At 44.8% G+C, this 19,283-nt stretch overlaps 1 protein-coding gene and 1 pseudogene across 6 annotated transcripts in view; both read right to left on the reverse strand.

Moving 5' to 3' along the window:
* Positions 1–19,283, reverse strand: part of LOC310674182 (uncharacterized protein) — a 276,582-nt gene that overhangs the window by 136,135 nt on the left and 121,164 nt on the right. For 3 of the 5 annotated variants that reach the window (XR_014509418.1, XM_083433186.1, XM_083433185.1), the window contains exon 3: positions 18,554–18,684. The exons of 1 other annotated variant lie outside the window; for it this stretch is intronic. Coding sequence is in view for 2 of the 4 variants with exons in the window: in XM_083433186.1 (XP_083289312.1) it covers positions 18,554–18,684 (131 nt within the window). In the remaining 2 variants the exon portion in view is untranslated. Of the gene's footprint in view, positions 1–12,254; positions 12,542–18,553; positions 18,685–19,283 lie in introns of those variants that run through there. One more of the 5 variants, XR_014509420.1, reaches the window with a different exon arrangement.
* Positions 14,167–14,674, reverse strand: LOC310674894 (reactive oxygen species modulator 1-like; annotated as a pseudogene). Its single transcript has one exon. The product of its transcript is annotated as a reactive oxygen species modulator 1-like (transcript).

Raw genomic sequence — 19,283 nt, forward strand, 5'->3', positions numbered from 1 at the left:
ACCAGGGGGCAGCAACCTTTTTCAGCCGTGGGCCGGCCAACCATCCCTCAGACCATGTGGTGGGCCGGACTATATTTTTGCAGGGGAAATGAACGAATTCCTGTGCCCCACAAATAACCCAGAGATGCATTTGAAATAAAAGTGCACATTCTACTCATGTAAAAACACCAGGCAGGCCCCACAAATAACCCAGAGATGCATTTTAAATAAAAGGACACATTCTACTCATGTAAAAACACGCTGATTCCTGGACCGTCCGCGGGCCGGATTTAGAAGGCGATTGGGCCAGATCCGCCCCGCCCCCCAGCCTTAGTTTGCCTACCCATGGTCTAGAGCACCTCACTCAGCCAGCTTTGGGAAGGCAGCATGAGGGCTGGGGATGGGGGCATGAAATTTTGGCCTCGATCCCCCCCTCCGTGCAAGACAGTGTGCAGCCAGCGGGTTCTCTTGCAGCCCACTTGGTATGAAAAGTTGGACCACCCTGATTTAGAGGGATGGCAAGGAGATGAAAGGAGGGGAGAGGACAGGACAGCCTCCTTCTGTAGAGATGCCGCCTTATAAGCCAGAAAACTCCTACATTTCTGCACTTGATTTGGGAAATGCAGCCAGTCAGTTTTCAGATGACAGAGAGCAGCAACTAGTTACTACTGCAGAGAAATCTTTTCAATTTTTTTGCAGCTCTCTGTTACCAGCAGCTTTTTCTGATCTCGCTTCTCTGGGGAGAGCAACCTAGTAGAAGAAAACGAGCTACAAAACAACGCTGGGAGGAATGAAAAAATAATGCCGTGCAACTTTCAAAAATAATACTCGCTGTCTTGAAAGCCCTGTACAATTAATAAGCAAACAACAGCAGGAGCTGGAGCAATTGGCTGAGGCTCAGTATAAATCCTCAGATAGGAACGAGTGCATTATATTATCTGAAATAAGGACTCATCAGTGGCATGACTATGAAATTCACGACAGGGAAAAAGATAAGATGGTTCCCGGAGGAGCTGGTGGAAAGGCTTTAAAGCGGGGCAATTTGAATACAAAATCAACCAAAGAGCACAAACATTCGAAGTGCTTGTTTAGAAGTCAAGCACTCAGTCGCTGATCTGTTTTGCTGTTGAAAGCAGAACATCTACAGCTGCCAAAACCACACCCAGCTCCCTTGGACTGCTGCTGGCAGGGCTGCCTCCCCTGTTTCTTACGATTTGGCAGCCAGCAAGTTCAGCAAAGGACTGGCAATACCCTATTTTGCAAAATGTAACCATTCTCCCTTTTCACCCTGTTCCCACACTCTTCCTGCTCTTAAAAAAAAAGCTAATTCTAGGCTGCATCAGCAGATGCATAGTGTCCCGATCGATGTTAATAATAGTCCCACACTTTTTCTTCTTGGGTCAGGCCACACCTGAAATATTGTGTCCCGTTCTGGGTGCCACAATTTAAGAAGCATCTAGGGGTTTTTGTGGGCTTCAAGCTTAACATGAGGCAACAAGTGTGATGCAGCAGCAAAAAAAGGCTAAAGCTATTCTAGGCTGCATCAACAGAAGTACAGTGTCCAGATCGAGGGAAGTCATAGTACCACTCTATTCTGCCTTGGGCTGACCACATTTGGAATGGTTGAAGGAACTCGATATGTTTAGCCTGGGAATGAGGAGACTGAGAGGAGACACGATAGCCATCTTCTATGTTTCCTTCCGGGAAACATATTCCAGTGGTGGGTGGGGTCAGAAGGAAAGCTGGGCAAAGCAATGGATGTGACTCTTTCCTTCATATAGTAGGCTACATCTTCTTAAAGTAAAGGTAAAGGTACCCCTGCCCGTACGGGCCAGTCTTGACAGACTCTAGGGTTGTGCGCTCATCTCACTCTAGAGGCCGGGAGCCAGCACTGTCCGTAGACACTTCCGGGTCACGTGGCCAGCGTGCCAAAGCTACTCTGGCGAGCCAGAGCCGCACACGGAAACGCCGTTTACCTTCCCACTAGTAAGCGGTCCCTATTTATCTACTTGCACCCGGGGGTGGTTTTGAACTGCTAGGTTGGCAGCCGCTGGGACCGAGCAACGGGAGCGCACCCCGCCGCGGGGATTCGAACCGCCGACCATGCGATCGGCAAGTCCTAGGCGCTGAGGTTTTACCCACAGCGCCACCCGCGTCCCTTAATCACACCTTCTTAATTACATCTTCTTAATCACACCAAAATCAGAGGATTTGTGTACACACACATACACCTCCACCCAGGCAGGAAGGAGCTACTACAGTCGTACGCTGGATCTCAAATGCCTTGGCTCCCGAACAAATTGGCTCCCGAACCATCAAAACCTGAAAGTGAGGGTTTTGGTTTGCAAATGAATTTCGGAAGCCGAACATCTGGTGTGGCTTCCGATTGGCTGGAGCTTCCTGCAGCCAATCGGAAGCCACGCTTTGGTTTCCAAACGTTTTCGAAGTCGGACGGACTTCCAGAACAGATTCCGTTCAACTTCCGAGGTACGACTGTATTATAACTCAAAGACATATCCCAGACAGAGAAAAGCCCTTGAGGAGAGGGCTGGCACGGGGTATGGCCTAGGGAAAGTACTGAGGGCCAGATAAACAAGCATTGAGGGCCACATTCAGCCTCTGTAGGTCAGAGGTTCCCCACTCATGCAATAGCTCCTGGTGCTCTAGCTGAGGTGGTCTCTGCCCCCCTCAACGGCCACATAAGGGTTTATGCAGCTAGATACGTCTTGTGCATAAAAAACATCTGTGTAAGAAGCACATAGAGTGAAATAAGTTGTGTGTGTGCGCGTGCGCAGTTGGACCTATGGGATTTAATAAGGAGGTAGGTAGTTTTTCTAAAAAGGAATAGATGAGAAAATCTAGAAAATCTTATCCAAACAGCAGATTATGAGACGTAATTACTTGACTAGTCAAAGGCACTTATTGACCCATATTGAACTCCACTTCAACTGAATATGCAAGTAGACAATCACTACATAACAGGGCAAAACAAACAGAAGATTACAGAGATGAGCTTCCTCTTACATTTTGTTTCAAGGCAAGTGGTAGTGGGGGGTTCAGCTTCATAGTTATGCTTTGTGGGAGAAGAAAGTTTAATGATCCCTTCCTAGGAATAATGGGGGGGGGGGCATCCCTTTAACCTCCCATTCTTTTCAAGGCATCTCTGTCTTTTCCATTTCCCCAATTTATTTCCTTCTTTCTCTGTTATCTTCATTTGTGCCTCTGTCTTTCTCTAATAATTCTTATTTTTCCTTCCCCCTTTTATGTCCCCCCCCCTAGTTTCAAAAGGTTTGGTGTTGGGGCAGTTTTAAGTGAAACTTATTGTAATATTTTTACATAAACCACTTTCTGAGGTTCACCTTTGGTACCTTGGTGGAAAGGCGGTAAATAAGTGCAAAAATTAAATAAATATAGTAAAAAGCAATACATAAATACAAATAAATATATAACAAATAAGAGTCCATTGATGCATTTAAAATTCTAAAGAAGTCTATTCGAAGGAAAGGAATGTAGAATGTACTTGATTGACATGTTCAAAAACTTTCCTAACACCCAATATCTTTCTCTAAGAATATGTCTGTGGGCCCCTCCAGACTTTCGTTGGGGCGAAGGAGCTACGGGTACATTTAGCAACATATAATTTACGCAATAATAGTGCATTAGTGGTAGATTTATACAGCACTGTCCTCACATTTTTTTCTGCTTTATCCGTTTTCCACCAATGCTTCCCCAACGCGGCCGCATTTATCGCTGTCCTGAGGGGCATTCTTGCACCACAGTGCAACAAAAGCAAGTCAATATTCACTCACCCACCTGGAACATGTTGTGATATAAAGAGGATCTCAGCAGGAAACTAGAGGACATGCACTGATTGCAAAAGTGGGGTATCTGCCCCAAAACCTTTGCACATGCAAACAGTATTGAAAGGTGGATCGTGTATAACTGCCTGGATAAAATCATGACCACAAATCATCATGAATGCGCAATAAAATAGACTTCTATAGGGGCCCTTTGCTATAGCACCTTTTGCTGTTTCTTAGGCTTTTACCCTCTTCTTACCTTTAATATATAGCCTCTGTTCAGCCAGGGCTGCTATTCCAGCACAGGTGTAATAATTACTTGCAGCTATAACATCTATTGGGGACGCGGGTGGCACTGTGGGTAAAAGCCTCAGCGCCTAGGGCTTGCTGATCGAAAGGTCGGCGGTTCGAATCCCCACGGCGGGGTGCGCTCCCGTTGTTCGGTCCCAGCGCCTGCCAACCTAGCAGTTCGAAAGCACTCCTGGGTGCAAGTAGATAAATAGGGACCGCTTACTAGCGGGAAGGTAAACGGCGTTTCCGTGTGCGGCTCTGGCTCGCCAGAGCAGCGATGTCACACTGGCCATGTGACCCGGAAGTGTCTTCGGACAGCACTGGCCCCCGGCCTCTTGAGTGAGATGGGCGCACAACCCTAGAGTCTGTCAAGACTGGCCCATACGGGCAGGGGGGGGTACCTACCTTTAATATATAGCCTCTGTTCAGCCAGGGCTGCTATTCCAGCACAGGTGTAATAATTACTTGCAGCTATAACATCTATTAACAAGTTGGGCTGCAGCGTTCTACACAAGCTGCGATTTCTGGGGTGCGTTTCAACAATTCAAATGTAAAGTAAGCTATCAACAGATCAGTGCGATCCCCACTTTCCTACAAAGAGGCACAGCTGGTCTGCCATCTGAGGCAGGATTTCATGGACACCACAGAAATGAACTGCACACCTTGCATGGGGGGCGGGGGAGGGGAAACAAGCCCAAAGATCCTTTGGATCATCTCTTACTTTCCATGACCAATCATTCTTTCCCTTTGGTCTTATGGGCCCAGGCGGCAATCCAGGCCACAGTTAATTGTGTTTAAGCCCCGTTGGTTTCAAAGGGATTTAAGCAAACAGCACTGTGGACTGGGTCACAGCCCAGATTTTCAAAGCTTTCAAAGATACTGTATTTAAAAACCGCTCTTTTGGCATCCAGATGAGTTGCAGATTTCTCAACATCACAACAGCTCCCAATTTAGCTGTGCATGACAGTGCTTTCGTAAGAAAACTCTTCGCCCAATGTTTGTATGGTTCTACCTGCACAGTAAACCAGTGTGTAAGATCAGTAATGGAGCGGTCTCTTGTTCAGAGGTGAGAGGAAAGTTTAATAAAATAGGCCTGGTTGCCAAACTCTGCTACTTCAAGCAGAAAATTATCCATTGTAGGGCTGACCTCCTTCCTAGTTTTCTACAAATCTATTGGCCTGTGGTATCTTCACTCATGTCCCAGGACCAGCTACTAATTGACAATGCCTTTGGTTGGGCAAATCCCGAGTCCTGTGGAGAACCCATCAAGCTGACTGTGCGGAATTCATGCTGTATTCCGAGGAAGGTCAGAAGTTGAAGTAGTGTAAAAATCAATTGTTTTATTTCAGTTATCATGTGAAGCTATCATGAAGTAGAAGATCTGCCTCCCTCTCCAACTCATCTACTGAGTGACTAACAGTTAGTGGTTACAAGACAATACAGAGGAGTGGGGTTGCTTCCAGATGGTCTGTTTTTGTTTTAATTGGCTAGATGCAGTATCTATCTATCTTTATTTATTTACATACATATACATTGCATATTCAAATACTGTAGGTATTACAGTGGTACCTCGGGTTAAGAACTTAATTCGTTCCGGAGGTCCGTTCTTAACCTGAAACTGTTCTTAACCTGAGGTACCACTTTAGCTAATGGGGCCTCCTGCCGTGGCCATGCGATTTCTGTTCTCATCCTGAGGTAAAGTTCTTAACCCGAGGTACTATTTCTGGGTTAGCGGAGTCTGTAACCTGAAGCGTCTGTAACCCGAGGTACCACTGTATAAATAAAACACATCATGTATTTTTCAACTTTAACATTACAAATTATATACTCACATTAGCCAAGTATTTATACACCTTTCCCTTTCCCCATATTCCCTTGTGACCCCCCCCCCCATGCATGGCATCTTTAATTCTACTTTCTAATATTACTGTTGCGTTTATATTTATTATCTAGCATATTCAAAATTCCTTCTTTCATTTCATAAATCTTATCTTTGTGAAATTAATCTCTGGTGGCCTGTTTTATTGTGCATTCATCCTGATTTGTTCGCACAAAGTTTGTGAAGAGGCTAGATGGTGCTGGGTGCTTATTGCGTCTTCATTCTGATTTGCTTGCTGGGCCATTGTACACCACTACATCAAGCAACTGCTCCATACTTTCCAATGCATTTGTGGAAGACGTGAGTGTCTTGTGCACCAGCTCAACTTTAATTGTGCAACCTGACTGAATCCCACTGGAAATAGCATCGGTCTGGAAGCATCCCGGGTAAGGACTCTGGCGGGGCTTGCTTTGGATATCAACACGCTTGTTCATCTGATGCAGTCCATCTATTTCTTCATCTTTCCAATTTACCCATTGAAAACATTTCATAGGCAATCTGAGGTACAGTGGTGCCTCGCAAGACGAAATTAATTCGTTCTGCGAGATTTTTCGTCTTGCGAAGCACCACTGCGTATTGACGGTTTCCCATAGGAATGCATTGGCGGTTTTAAAAAAAAGGCGCAAGACGTTTCGTCTTGCGAAGCAAGCCCATAGGGAAATCCATCTTGCGAAGCAACTCAGAAAACAAAAAACTCTTTCGTCTTGCGAGTTTTTCGTCTTCCGAGGCATTCGTCTTGCGAGGTACCACTGTATCCACAAATCCTTTTCACTGGGACAAAAGTTATGGCAGCTGATAAAAAGCTGCCCTTCTCTTCTTAAAACATGTGGGAAAGCTGCAAAAATGATATCTAAGCGGTGGTGTTATAGCATCAGATATTTCGACAGAATAAATGAGAAGAGCTCAACGAATTAATGCCAACTGTGCCTTGCCAGAACCTGCTGTCCCTGCGCCTTACGGTTGGAGGAAGAGACTTGTGCAAGCCCTTCTATGGCATCGGCAGATAGCATCACTATAAATGCTTCCACCCAAACGACTCTGCAGGAATTCTTTGATCGGCTGCACCAGGGTCAGCAATTCACTAATATACCCAGCTTGCCTCCAAACTCTCGAGACAGAATATTGGAAGGCTATGCTGTTGCACAATGAAAGCACATTAATAGACAGGGACTCCCCCCTACTCACACGCTGCTACCCACTTCAAAAGCTCTCAGTCAAATCCTCTCCTCCCACCCAGGAAGAGATGATTTCTTGTTTTGGATGCCTTTGATGTCAGTGTGGGGTTGCTAGCCAGAAAATACAGAGCGGGTTTCGAAGGCGCGGAGGTGGGGGGATTTGCAAACTACACCTCGCCTCGCCATCCTTCCTAAAGCGAAGGACGCAGCTAGGACCTCAGCACAAAGAGATGATTCCAAACTCTGTGTTTGCTTCTGAGGTTGCAATGCATTTGCAGGGGAGAAGCAGCATCACGGCCCTTCGCCCAACCACTTGTTTCCATCTGCAGCCCCTTCCCCCCAAGAACAAAGTCCTGGTCAGTTCACACACCTGTGGGCACAATATCATTGTGCCTCCTGCTGGCCCTGGCCCCTCGGTCCAGGAGTTCACCCAAAATTTTGAAGACAGTCTGCAGGATTAATTGGATTCGCCACCCCACAAAGAAACAGCTGCACAGACTGGTATGTAAAAAAAAAGTGGAAGAGCCCTGCTTGATCCTATCTAGCGCAGCCTCCTATTCTCACTGCGACCAACCAGACGCCCGCCACGTTTCAAAATACCTTCAACAAGGGAGAATTCTTACATTTACTCCTTCGCAAAGACATGTTGGAGGCGCAGCTTACTCGGCTGCAGCAGTAAAGTTATTTGGAGCAGTGCTTTACAAGGGAGTACATATTATTATTATTATTATTATTAATAATAAATTTTATTTATATCCCACCCTCCCCAGCCAGAGCCGGGCTTAGGGCAGCTAACACCAATAAAATTACAGTAAAAACATAATAGGAAAAAAACCAATTTAAAATACAGGTTAAAATGCAATTTAAAATGCAGCCTCATTTTAAAAGTATCCCATAGATCAAAACCATAAGGGGAGGGGAACATAAGAGTCAGACTGAGTCCAAACCAAAGGCCAGGTGGAACAGCTCTGTCTTGCAGACCCTGAGGAAAGATGTCAAGTCCCGCAGGGCCCTAGTCTCTTGTGACAGAGCGTTCCACCAAGTTGGGGCCAATACTGAAAAGACCATGGCCCTAGTTGAGACCAATCAATCCAATATAAGAATGATCCCTTGACAAACATGTTTTGAAATGTGTTGGGAGCAATCTGCTTCTTTCTAAGTGGGGTCAGTGGGAGGTTGTTACCATTACAGCTGTTGTTGTTTTTTATTTCTCATAATTGTGTACTGTCAGATTGTCCATAACCTCTAGTCAACTGATACAACAAATAGACAAGACTCATCAAGCTTCTATCATGGTGCAGATCAAAAGATCGTGGTGTAAGCTAATGTCTCTCAGAAGGGTTAAGTAAAAGCCTACGGGTTGTAATCTGTGCTAATCCTGCTGAGAGTAGACCCACTGAAATGAATGAACAGGACTAATTTAGGTCCATTAATTTCAATCCACCTAATGCTTAGAAACACTCATGCCTCAAGCCTTCAAGAGATGCCACCACATACTTTATAGAGCAATTATTGCCCCATAGAACCTGAAGTTAGCATTGCCCCACCTCTTATTTGCATAGTTCAGCCTCCATACCATTTTCTAGTCCTAATAGTGTATGATAAAGAGACTGAATCCAGGAACCAGCTTATGCATAATAACGGAATACATGCGATTCTTTTTCCTTTGAAGCTGTGATATACCTATCAGCTTTTGCAGAATCCATGGAGATTTTATTTTGCAAAATGTATACAGTGGAACCTCTGGTTGTGAACAGGATCCGTTCCGGAGCCCCGTTAGCAACCTGAACAGAACGCATGCGGGTCATGATTTGCTGCTTCTGTGCATGTGTGTGACGTCATTTTGAGCGCATGCGCGAGCAGCAAAACCCAGAAGTAACCCTTTACGGTATTTCCGGGTCGCCGCAGGACGCAACCTGAAAACGCTCAACCTGAAGCAAACGCAATACGAGGTATGACTGTAGTTCTTTTGCTGTCCGTTAGCATCGCAATGCCATAAGAGTTAAAACACTCAGTTAACAATGCAATCTTGCATTCCACTTTTGGGTTTCAGTGCAATTTCAGTCCAAACCCTTGAAATCCTGGAATATCAGGACATCCAGAACGTGGTTCTTCCTTCCATGCCCCACGCTGCTTTCTTGTAAATTTGGGGTAGCAATTACAACAGAAGTCCACGCAGGAGGAGGAGACATTACATAAGAAAACCCCAAACAGCGCGCTGCTGACTACACATAAATGTTAACAAAGGACTTGTGTGGCTCTGCGGATGTCAGGTCCTAAGAAGCAAAAACACATTCCTCTCCTCTCTCTCCCTTGTTGGCGGATGGTTCACAATTTATATTTTTAGAGATCTACAGTTACATTATTGACACAAAACAAACTGTTAAGTGTGGTTACAGGCAGTCGAGTTTTATTTTATTTTGGTCCAAAAGGAGACACATAAACCTGAGTTGTGGCTCCAGAAAACAAGAATTACTCTTAATGAACTGTCAAGGAAATTCTGGCTGATATACAATTTGGCAGGCGCTGCAACCCGTACTATAACTGCCCGGGACTGTGGCAACACGACACTGGGAAGCTGTTTTACTAGATGAGTAATGAAGTGCTGAGTGAAGAGTTGGGAGTAATTATTTTGTCAATGTGTATGCGTAATGCACACATACATATGTAAGATACACACACGAGTGTGTGAGCAGCCAGAGTTGCACTACTCCAGATGTAGAGATGCAGCTGTGATATGCTTGGCAATAACTCACCACTGGGTGTGTGCCTGCAAAGATGGATTCAAAGCACTTTTGGACTTTGAGGTCTGAATCTGCCCAGTTCCTGGTCATAAATCAGGAAAGGGCTGCGCTACCCAACCTGTCAGTGGCGCACAAAGGAACCACTCTGGTGGTGGAATACAGATCCCTGGGCCAAAAGGCTCTTCACTCGCACCAAGTCCGCACCACGAGTTAGCGCACTTCTGCCTGGTTTGCTCACATCCATGGCATTGCTCACATCCAGTTTGTGCGAGTGAGCATCATTTTCCGCTCTTGCAGTTCCAGTACAGTAATGATGCTCCATTTTACAAGTGCATCCTGCATCCACAGGTTTTGGACCATCCTGAGTTGTACAATCTGCCAGTGTGTGTTTTCACTGATCCTCTTAATTACAATGCTTCCTTAAAATACTTCCTTAAAATTGGGAGGGAGGGCGGAATATAAATGAAATAAATAAATAAAATAGCTGTGCTCCTGCAAAGCAGCCAATGGGAAGCTAAGTGCTTCAGCTTATACATTTCATGTATAATGTCTCAGGTCTGTCACTTAGAATCTCAGTGCTGACACTATGTTCACCACACGGCTTAGCATCCCTATGGCAAATTTCCCAGCTTTGAGGCACATCATCTACTACAGGGTCCCCCCCCCCCAAAAAAATGGTGGTCTGTGGACCACCAGTGCTCCTCAAGCTTCATTCAGGTGGTTCGCAGCATGTCCGCATTAAATCTACATACTGATTTTAAATTGCATTTTTATTGCTTCTCTTAAAAAAAAAAAATGCATCTCTGGAAGGCAGAAAACACACTTTCCTGCTGTGTGTGTATACACCCGATCTCCCAGCGCTTCCTTTTCCGCCACACTTAACAGGCACATTTGAAGGCCTGTGTCCAAGGAGGCTTTTTTGTCCCACCATTTCCCCTGGGAAAACCCGCTTTTTACCACAGAAAGAAAGAAAGAAAGAAAGAAAGAAAGAAAGAAAGAAAGAAAGAAAATTGCTTAGGCAAAGACACGGAAAGTACAGACCTGTGCCTGGAAAGCTTGGCATAATAATAATAATAATAATACCGCCACCTTACTGGATGCCAACCTATCAGAGATGCAAAATAAAATTATCCACCTGGGTGATTTTAACGGAAGAGCTTGTCAGTATATGGAAACATCGCAGCTGCAGACACCCAGATTGTTGACATCACATGATGTGCCTATCTGTGGGAAAGAAGAATTTCCCAGGACGTTCACAGGCTGGATAAGTCTTTGTGAAGAGTGTAATTTGAAACCTTCTGTGTGCGCATGTTCAGGAAGTTTGTCAGACTTGCTAGAAGAACTGAACTGAAAGGACGTGTTTTTCTCTAGTGCTGTAATGTCAGAAATAAACATCATGTAAATAGATTTCTGACTTGTTTTCTTTCCCCTGCGGAAGCAGCAGGGAGGGGTTGTGCATTTTACCCACGCTTGGAAAAATGTCACCTATCAAAATCTCCCTGGTCTGTCTGGATGTCAGCCAGAGGAGGTTACCGGTATGCAAGCTCCGAGGACAGTGAGAGGGGCCAACCTCTGTGGAGGGGGCTTGCAAACCAACAGAGCTGGGCAAGATTTCAATCTGTGGCCTGGGACAATTAGGAAAGAAGGAATTGGAAACAGCAACCAGAACGGAATCTTTCTTTTGACTATATGTGCAGCGCACAACCTTGTTATTACCAACACTGTCCTTCGACAAAAAAATAAATTTAAAACATTGTGGAGGCACCCTTAGACTACGTATTTTTCTGAGCTGAAAATCACCTCTTTACCAGAGCTATGCCGAATGCCAACGACTGCTGGACAGGCCACCGATTAATACGTTCCACGATGGCTGTCGAGATTATACCTCAACGCAGGCTTCAAGGAAGGAAACCAAGGCACAAAATGAACACTCAATCCCTTCAAGAGTCTATTAAGCAGGATTGCTTCCAAACAACTCTTCAGGACCATCTGCTTTCAGAGTTCCCTGATAACGTTGAGGAACACTGAACCAAACTAAAAACATCCATTATGGCACCCTGTGAACAAACTATTGGATAACAAACCAAGAAACACAAGGGCTGGTTTGATGAGAATGATAGTGAGATTGAATGCATTATTGACAAGAAAAGGAAGGCCTTTCAGATCTGGCAACGAGATGGAAACTCCGCCACTGATAATAAAAAAAAACACCTATGCCAACGCTAAGGCTGAGGTTCAAAGAAGAACCAGAGAACTAAAAAACACCTGGTGGATTAAAAAAAAACGCTCAAGAGATCTGCCTGGTTCTCTGTAACCTCACCTCACAATGCAGGAACCACTAGAAGGCCCTCGGAGCTGAACAATGGGGCTGGAGAAGCTCCTTCAGTGTGCAGGGCCAAAGCCGTTTAGGGCTTGAAAGGTCAGCACCAACACTTTGAATTGTGTTCGGAAAACATACTGAGTCTGGATGAGCCTGACTGAATGAACTGGGACTTAGGTCTTTCTAGAAATGCACTGGATTGGTCTTCATGACATTGAAGATCTCTGTATTATTTTGAGCATGCCTTTTCGGTATCGCATGCTGCTGCTCCCTGTATTCCTGTAACTAATAGATTCACTGCTGTCGGGGGGGTTTCTCTTCTTTCTTCCCGAAAGGATAACGGTTCTTGCCGGCTGGAGAAACGAAATAGAAGCATTACAAAAAAATAAAAATGCCCAAAGTGTCTCGCTTGGCTTGCGAAGGTGTGGCTGTAATCGTGCATCTATATTCCTAGCAGCTTCTAACAGGTGTCCCATTAGCTGTGCCTGAGCTTCTGTTAGCAAAGCTGAACTGGAACCAGTGCCAAAAAAACTCCTGAAAGGAAACACACCCTGTCTGGTAGCTCGCCTCCACACAGTAGGTGACGGTGAAGAAGGCTCAGCTGCAAAGGCAGGCAGCCCACACAGTGGCTAAAGCGTGAGTGTGTGTATTAGGCAGGACTTCAAAACAGAGGAGGAGACCTTGGAATATAATAATAATAATAATAATAATAATAATAATAATAATAATAATAATTTATTATTTATATCCCGCCCATCTGGCTGGGTTTCCCCAGCCACTCTGGGCGGCTTCCAACAGAATATTAAAATACAATAGTCTATTAAACATTAAAAGCTTCCCTAAATAGGGCTGCCTTCAGATGTCTTCTAAAAGTCTGGTAGTTGTTTGTCTCTTTGACATCTGGTGGGAGGGCGTTCCACAGGGTGGGTGCCACTACCGAGAAAGCCCTCTGCCTGGTTGCCTGTAACTTGGCTTCTCGCAGCGAGGGAACTGCCAGAAGGCCGTCGGCACTGGACCTCAGTGTCCGGGCAGAACGATGGGGGTGGAGACACTCCTTCAGGTATACTGGACCGAGGCCGTTCAGGGCTTTAAAGGTCAGCACCAAAACTTTGAGTTGTGCTCGGAAACGTACTGGGAGCCAATGTAGGTCTTTCAAGACCAGTGTTATGTGGTCTTGGCGGCCACTCCCAGTCACCAGTCTAGCTGCCACATTCTGGATTAGTTGTAGTTTCCGGGTCACCTTCAAAGGTAGCCCCACATAGAGCACATTGCAGTAGTCCAAGCGAGAGGTCTAGGCTAGGAAGTCTAGGCTAGGACTTCCCTATGCGATGTGTTAGCTTTCCAAGCTGAGGATGCTTTTCTTCTGGGATAAGAGGCACATGTGTGACCGCTGCCCCCCCCCCCGTGCCCCACACTTTGAACTCGTACAGTCCACACAGTCTGCATTGCATCCTATTTCCGCAATATATAAATTGCCTCTAAGGAAGGAGATGGCATGAGCAGACAACAGAAGTATTTGCTGTTTGCTGCCATGGTTTGGCACCTCACGCCGAGGATTTTCTTCTTAAAAGCAGCATTTAAGGAGAACAGGGTGGGGGTGGGGAGCACCAGCAAATGATGAAAACCAATAAAGATTATTGAAACCAGCAGAACAGCCCAAAGTCTCTCGGCATAAAAATAAAGCAGGAGACTAAAAGATCTGAAAGGGAAGGGAAGTCATTGCCTGGTAGGGAAATGACATCAGAATTGGGCCCAGACAGGCCTCACCTGGGCAGGACATTCAGAAGTCAGGGAGCCACAATCTACAAGGCCCTGTCTATCTCACTTCCAAAGATGGTGATGGTGGGTCTTTGTTTACACAGGCAGAAAAAAGCGTCTGATGCCGATCTTAATGCACATGCAGATTCATGCAGGAAAAAGAGGTTCTTCAGATACCTGAGGCTCAAACTGTTTTGCATTTTTTTTAATGATTCCTATAATTTATTTGAGGTCACATCCACGGAGATCCATTGTATACAGAGATTCCATTGCTTCTAAAGCTCCACTGGCTTTGCCACTTTTGTTATGGAGAAAAAGATTTACAAACTCTTGCTACAGCAATAAAGGCCAAAACTTATTTTGATGGATTATTCAATCTTGGTGCAGAGATTTTTATTCTACTACATAGCAGAACTTCCAACTTACAGGGGCACTGGTCTTTGTGATAGAAAAGTAACATTAACAGTGGATTCCCATGCCAATTGCCATAAATGTCCCAAAAGTTCCACCACTCTGCATCATGGTTTTGCCAACACCACCCAACAGTTATCGCCCTCTCATGCCAAACCTGAGACAAGGAAATGTGTTGAACAGTGCACCTGCTGCCATACCAACAGCAAAGCCCATCATGAAGCCCATTTTCACTGTCAAAGCAACTAGGTTGGGATTGGCCATATGGTCCCTCTGTCACAGGCATCTCGACCACTCTGTGCTTCGTTAAACCCGAGTTTCCCCAACTGTTTTGCATTTTAAAAGGTGGTGAGTTGCCTGATGCAACCCTCCCAAAGGTTATTGAGCAGGGTACCGCAGCAGCAGCAGCGAGACTTCCTGTGCGCCATTTTGGAGCCCATAAGTTTTTTGTGTTTTTTTACAAAGCCTTTTAAACATTTGTTTCTAGACTTTGGCTCACTGACTTCTTCAGGCTCTGGAGAGGGTTTCCTCGCAAGCCACGAGGACTTTCCAGCTCTCTCTTGCCATTTCCAGGTTTGAATTGATTGATTTCCTGGCGCCGGACATATATGTGGGTGCAGGCGAATGAATCATACGTAAGTGGTGGATGCTTGTACAGTGGTACCTCAGGTTAAGTACTTAATTTGTTCTGGAGGTCCATACTTAACCTGAAACTGTTCTTAACCTGAAGCACCACTTTAGCTACTGGGGCCTCCCGCTGCTGCCACGCCGCCGGAGCACAATTTTTGTTCTTAACCCGAGGTAATATTTCTGGGTTAGCGGAGTCTGTAACCTGAAGTGTATGTAACCTGAAGCATATGTAACCCAAGGTACCACTGTACTTCATTTATTTTTGTAACAAGTGTCAAAGCAGGTTAAGCAGAGCAGTAGATATCTGGACCAAAGTATACCCAGGGAGTGGGAAAACTGAGCAGGAATTTGCATCTGTATGGATGTTTCATATAGGGCAAGCCATCCCACTGCTAGCCTCTGGCCTGGCAATTCTCTGCCCTCCTGTTGTGCTAGGAAAGAATATCACTGTTTGTATGAACATCTTAGTTATTGTTCATATGAACATCTTATTTATCATATGAATAAACTCACACGAGGACAACGTTTGTAAAACCCCAAACCCCCACCTTTTAAAAATACAAGGGACCTTGGGATTTCAGAAACACGCACCCCAGATTGAGGTTTCTCTCTCTCTTTTTTAAAAGAATAAACAAAACATTTTTCTTCTTCACATGTTCTTTCAGCATCAGCTTCGCAAAAAAATCCCTTTACTCTTCAAGATCTGAGAAGGCTGCAGGCTGGGTGTGTGGTGAGGGGGAAGGAAAGGATGTTATCATAAAGAAGAGCTGAGTGATTCATCTCTTCTAGAGTCTGATCCTATATTCCTGATATCAATCTGCTCTACAAAGAAATGCCATTTAATGGAACAAATCACACCCTAGACCATTCGTCGAAGGACCAATGCTACAGGTGTATTTGGTCTCTGGGCAACTCCAAGACTCCAGCAGTCTCTATTTATGGGAGAGATTTCCAACAGTCTGGTTCCTGTCCCTGGAAAATTCTTGACCCTATTTTGGGAAATTTTGGAGGTGCCTTTGTAAAACATTTTTAGTGTGACTTGTTAGAATTGCCATTCTTAAGGAATCCACCCCTTTTTTTGGTCTCTAGATACAGTGGTACCTCGGGTTAAGTACTTAATTCGTTCTGGAGGTCTGTTCTTAACATGAAACTGTTCTTAACCTGAAACACCACTTTAGCCTGCTACTGCTGTGCCGCCGGAGCACGATATCTGTTCTCATCCTGAAGCAAAGTTCTTAACCCGAGGTACTATATCTGGGTTAGCGGAGTCTGTAACCTGAAGCGTCTGTAACCTGAAGCGTCTGTAACCCGAGGTACCACTGTATCCTTCTCCCCAGGAAAGCGGGAAATGGAATATCCACCATCATTCTGGCTTTGAGATCTAACATAGGCAGAGGGGGACTGCAAATTTCCTGCTCCCTCAGAAGGAACCTCCAGACAGCAAAAATTCTGATACCTCAACCTGGATGTATCTGAGCATATACAAAGTGCCACTTTGCCAAACGGAACCAAGCACTTTAAAGCATGTACAGCACACATTTGACCAAGAAGCTGCAGTCTTAAAATACGCAAGTGCCTATTAGAATGCACAGAGCTTCTCTTCTAAACATGAAAGGGTACATTAATTTCTTTCATGTCAATGTATCTTAGAGAAAGCAGAGAAGTGACACACATGAGGTCACGTCGTACATGCTGACAACTGGGCTTTACATTCTCCAGTTCCAGCAACTGGGGGAAAGGGGGGACGGGACTCTTGATTGAGTCAGCAAAATCCTGCTTTCTCTGCTTCATGAGGCCACTGGTGGTCTCAACCTCCACACCACGACCGCTGTACTGTGCTCACTGTTCTCATATAAATGCCCCAAAAGGGGCAGGGAAGAGTACAGTCGTACCTCGGTTATCGAACGGAATCCGTTCCAGAAGTCCGTTCAACTTCCGAAAACGTTCGAAAACCAAGGCATGGCTTCCGATTGGCTGCAGGAGCTTCTTGCACTCAATTGGAAGCCGCGAAAGCCACACCAGATGTTCGGCTTCCAAAAAAAGTTCACAAACTGGAACACTTACTTTTGCGGTTTGCGGCATTCGGGAGCCAAAACGTTCGAGTCACAAGGCGTTCAAAAACCAAGTTATGACTGTATTCCCAAAGCCAAGGGGGGAGCAGAGGGGCAGCTGCCCCCCCCCCAAATCAAGTAAATCAATAAAAACACTTAACTAACTGAGGTTCTGCCCCCCCCCATGAAGCCTGCCCCCCCCCCTAAATGCTGGCTACGCCCATGATGTTCCATAAGGCCATAAGGCAATTAAAAGGCACTGAAGGTAAAACAAGTCACATATTCTTGGGCCTATCACCTTTGTTTGCTCATTTGTTTACTTATTTGTGCCACATTTCTTAGCAGTGTACAAGCGTGCGGATAAAATTAGCCGAACACAGAACTACAATGTAAAAACCAATGAATAAACGTAATGAGATACAGCAGAAAATATGAACCCGAAAAGCTAAAAGCAGGAAGTGCTTCACCCAGTGCTGAAAAAAACCTGTAATGTCAACAACCAGGTGTGCATCCCTTATAGAGGGTGTTACAAAGTCAGGGGGCCAACACAGAAAAGGATCTCTCTTTTGCAGAAGGCACAGCATACCTCTGCTAGAGAGGGTACTTGGAACAAAGCCTTTCCTGAAGGCATAGGTCTTCACATATTTTGGTGCCAAGCCACCTAAGACTTTAAAAAGATAAGCACCAGCACCTTAAACTGGGCTCAGAAGTCCATAGGCTGTCAAAACAAATCTTTCAAAACCTTGAGATTCCATCCCTATGAACAAGATAATGTTTGGAATAATGCAGAGGCAACAAATTGTGGAAACTGTTCTTGGCTATCCACAAGACACGTACTATCCTAGCCACTTACTGTATACAACTAGGGGGGGTGGGAAGTGTGTTCCTCCAGATTTTGGACTTCAACTCCCATCATTTCCAGCCCAGCCCAGCCAATGGTCAGGAATGATGGGATTTGTAGTCCAGCAACAACCAGAGAGCCACAGACTCCCCGTTTCTGCTGTACAAACTCCTGCTTAGCCAAACACTACCTTATAGTCTTCGCTCACTTACTGCCAAGCACTTACCAATAAGCACCATTTAAATCAGCAAAACAGAAGACTAAATGACTAGAGGCTTCTTAAAAAAGAAAGAAAGCAACTGCTGCCAACTGAATCATGAAATGACAGTTCTGTAACTTCCAAAAACACAGCTCCCGCTCCCAAATTTTCACGTGAGTTGATGCAAGGTCTCCCGGTACCAACTGTTCAAGGACGTAGCCCTGATAATGCGCTGTGACCTCATTCTATTATATTAGCACACAGCTGAAACTGTACCATTAGTAACAAGATCAGCCATTTCCTTGGGAGCAATTAGCCCAGGTTCATTGTTGATTGACATGCCATCTGTGTGTGTGTGGGTTGTTTTTTTCCATACGAGGAAAAGCAACTCCATTTCGTGTCCCCCCCCCCTTGAAGTTACTGCACTAATGTGCACCCTCCTGCACTTGTGATATTTTTAGCCATGCAGAAGTACCTCTTTTGAAATAGCTGCTGTTTCCCAGGCAGTGAGGAGAGAACCGCTTGTTCTGGGTGAAAGCGTGTGGTCTGGAGACATTGCATGATGCAAGACAAGGCAACGGGACCTGTGTGCATCATCAGGAAGACCTGAAAACCAGAAAAGGGAAAATAAATAAATGTGGCGAGCAAAGCGTTTGCTTGCAGATTCAAACTTCATTAATCTGGACCACATTGATTAAGTACCTACAACTCTGGGCTCAAGAGCAGGGCATCGAACAAGACAAAACTCAACAACAAACCCAAGTGTGTAACTCAGTGTAATACCCAGGTATTATTATTATTATTATTATTATTATTATTATTATTATTATTACAATTTGTATTGTACATCCGTAGATATCAGGGCAGTTCACAACATAAAATTACAATATAAAAAACACAAAAATACATAACAAAAACATGACAAGCCACATTTTGAAATTTTGTTCTAATTTATCTTCTTTCTCGTTATAGTGCTTTGGACACGGTTTAGCTGTGAAAATGGGTCTAAAATATTTTAAATAAATTAGATCTATATGGTGTACACTCAAGAATGAACCATAACCAATCACAGTATGATACTTAGATTTCCAAACACCTCTTTTCACATCTACATTTTACATTTTTAGGTTGAGTCCATCGAGAAGCCCCTGAGGGCAGAACTACGAATCATTATGATTAGTGAAGGAGGCCAGAGCTCAGAATCT

This window comes from Podarcis tiliguerta (assembly GCF_965153285.1).
Source record: "Podarcis tiliguerta genome assembly, chromosome: 3".
NCBI classification, from domain to species: Eukaryota; Metazoa; Chordata; class Lepidosauria; order Squamata; family Lacertidae; genus Podarcis; species Podarcis tiliguerta.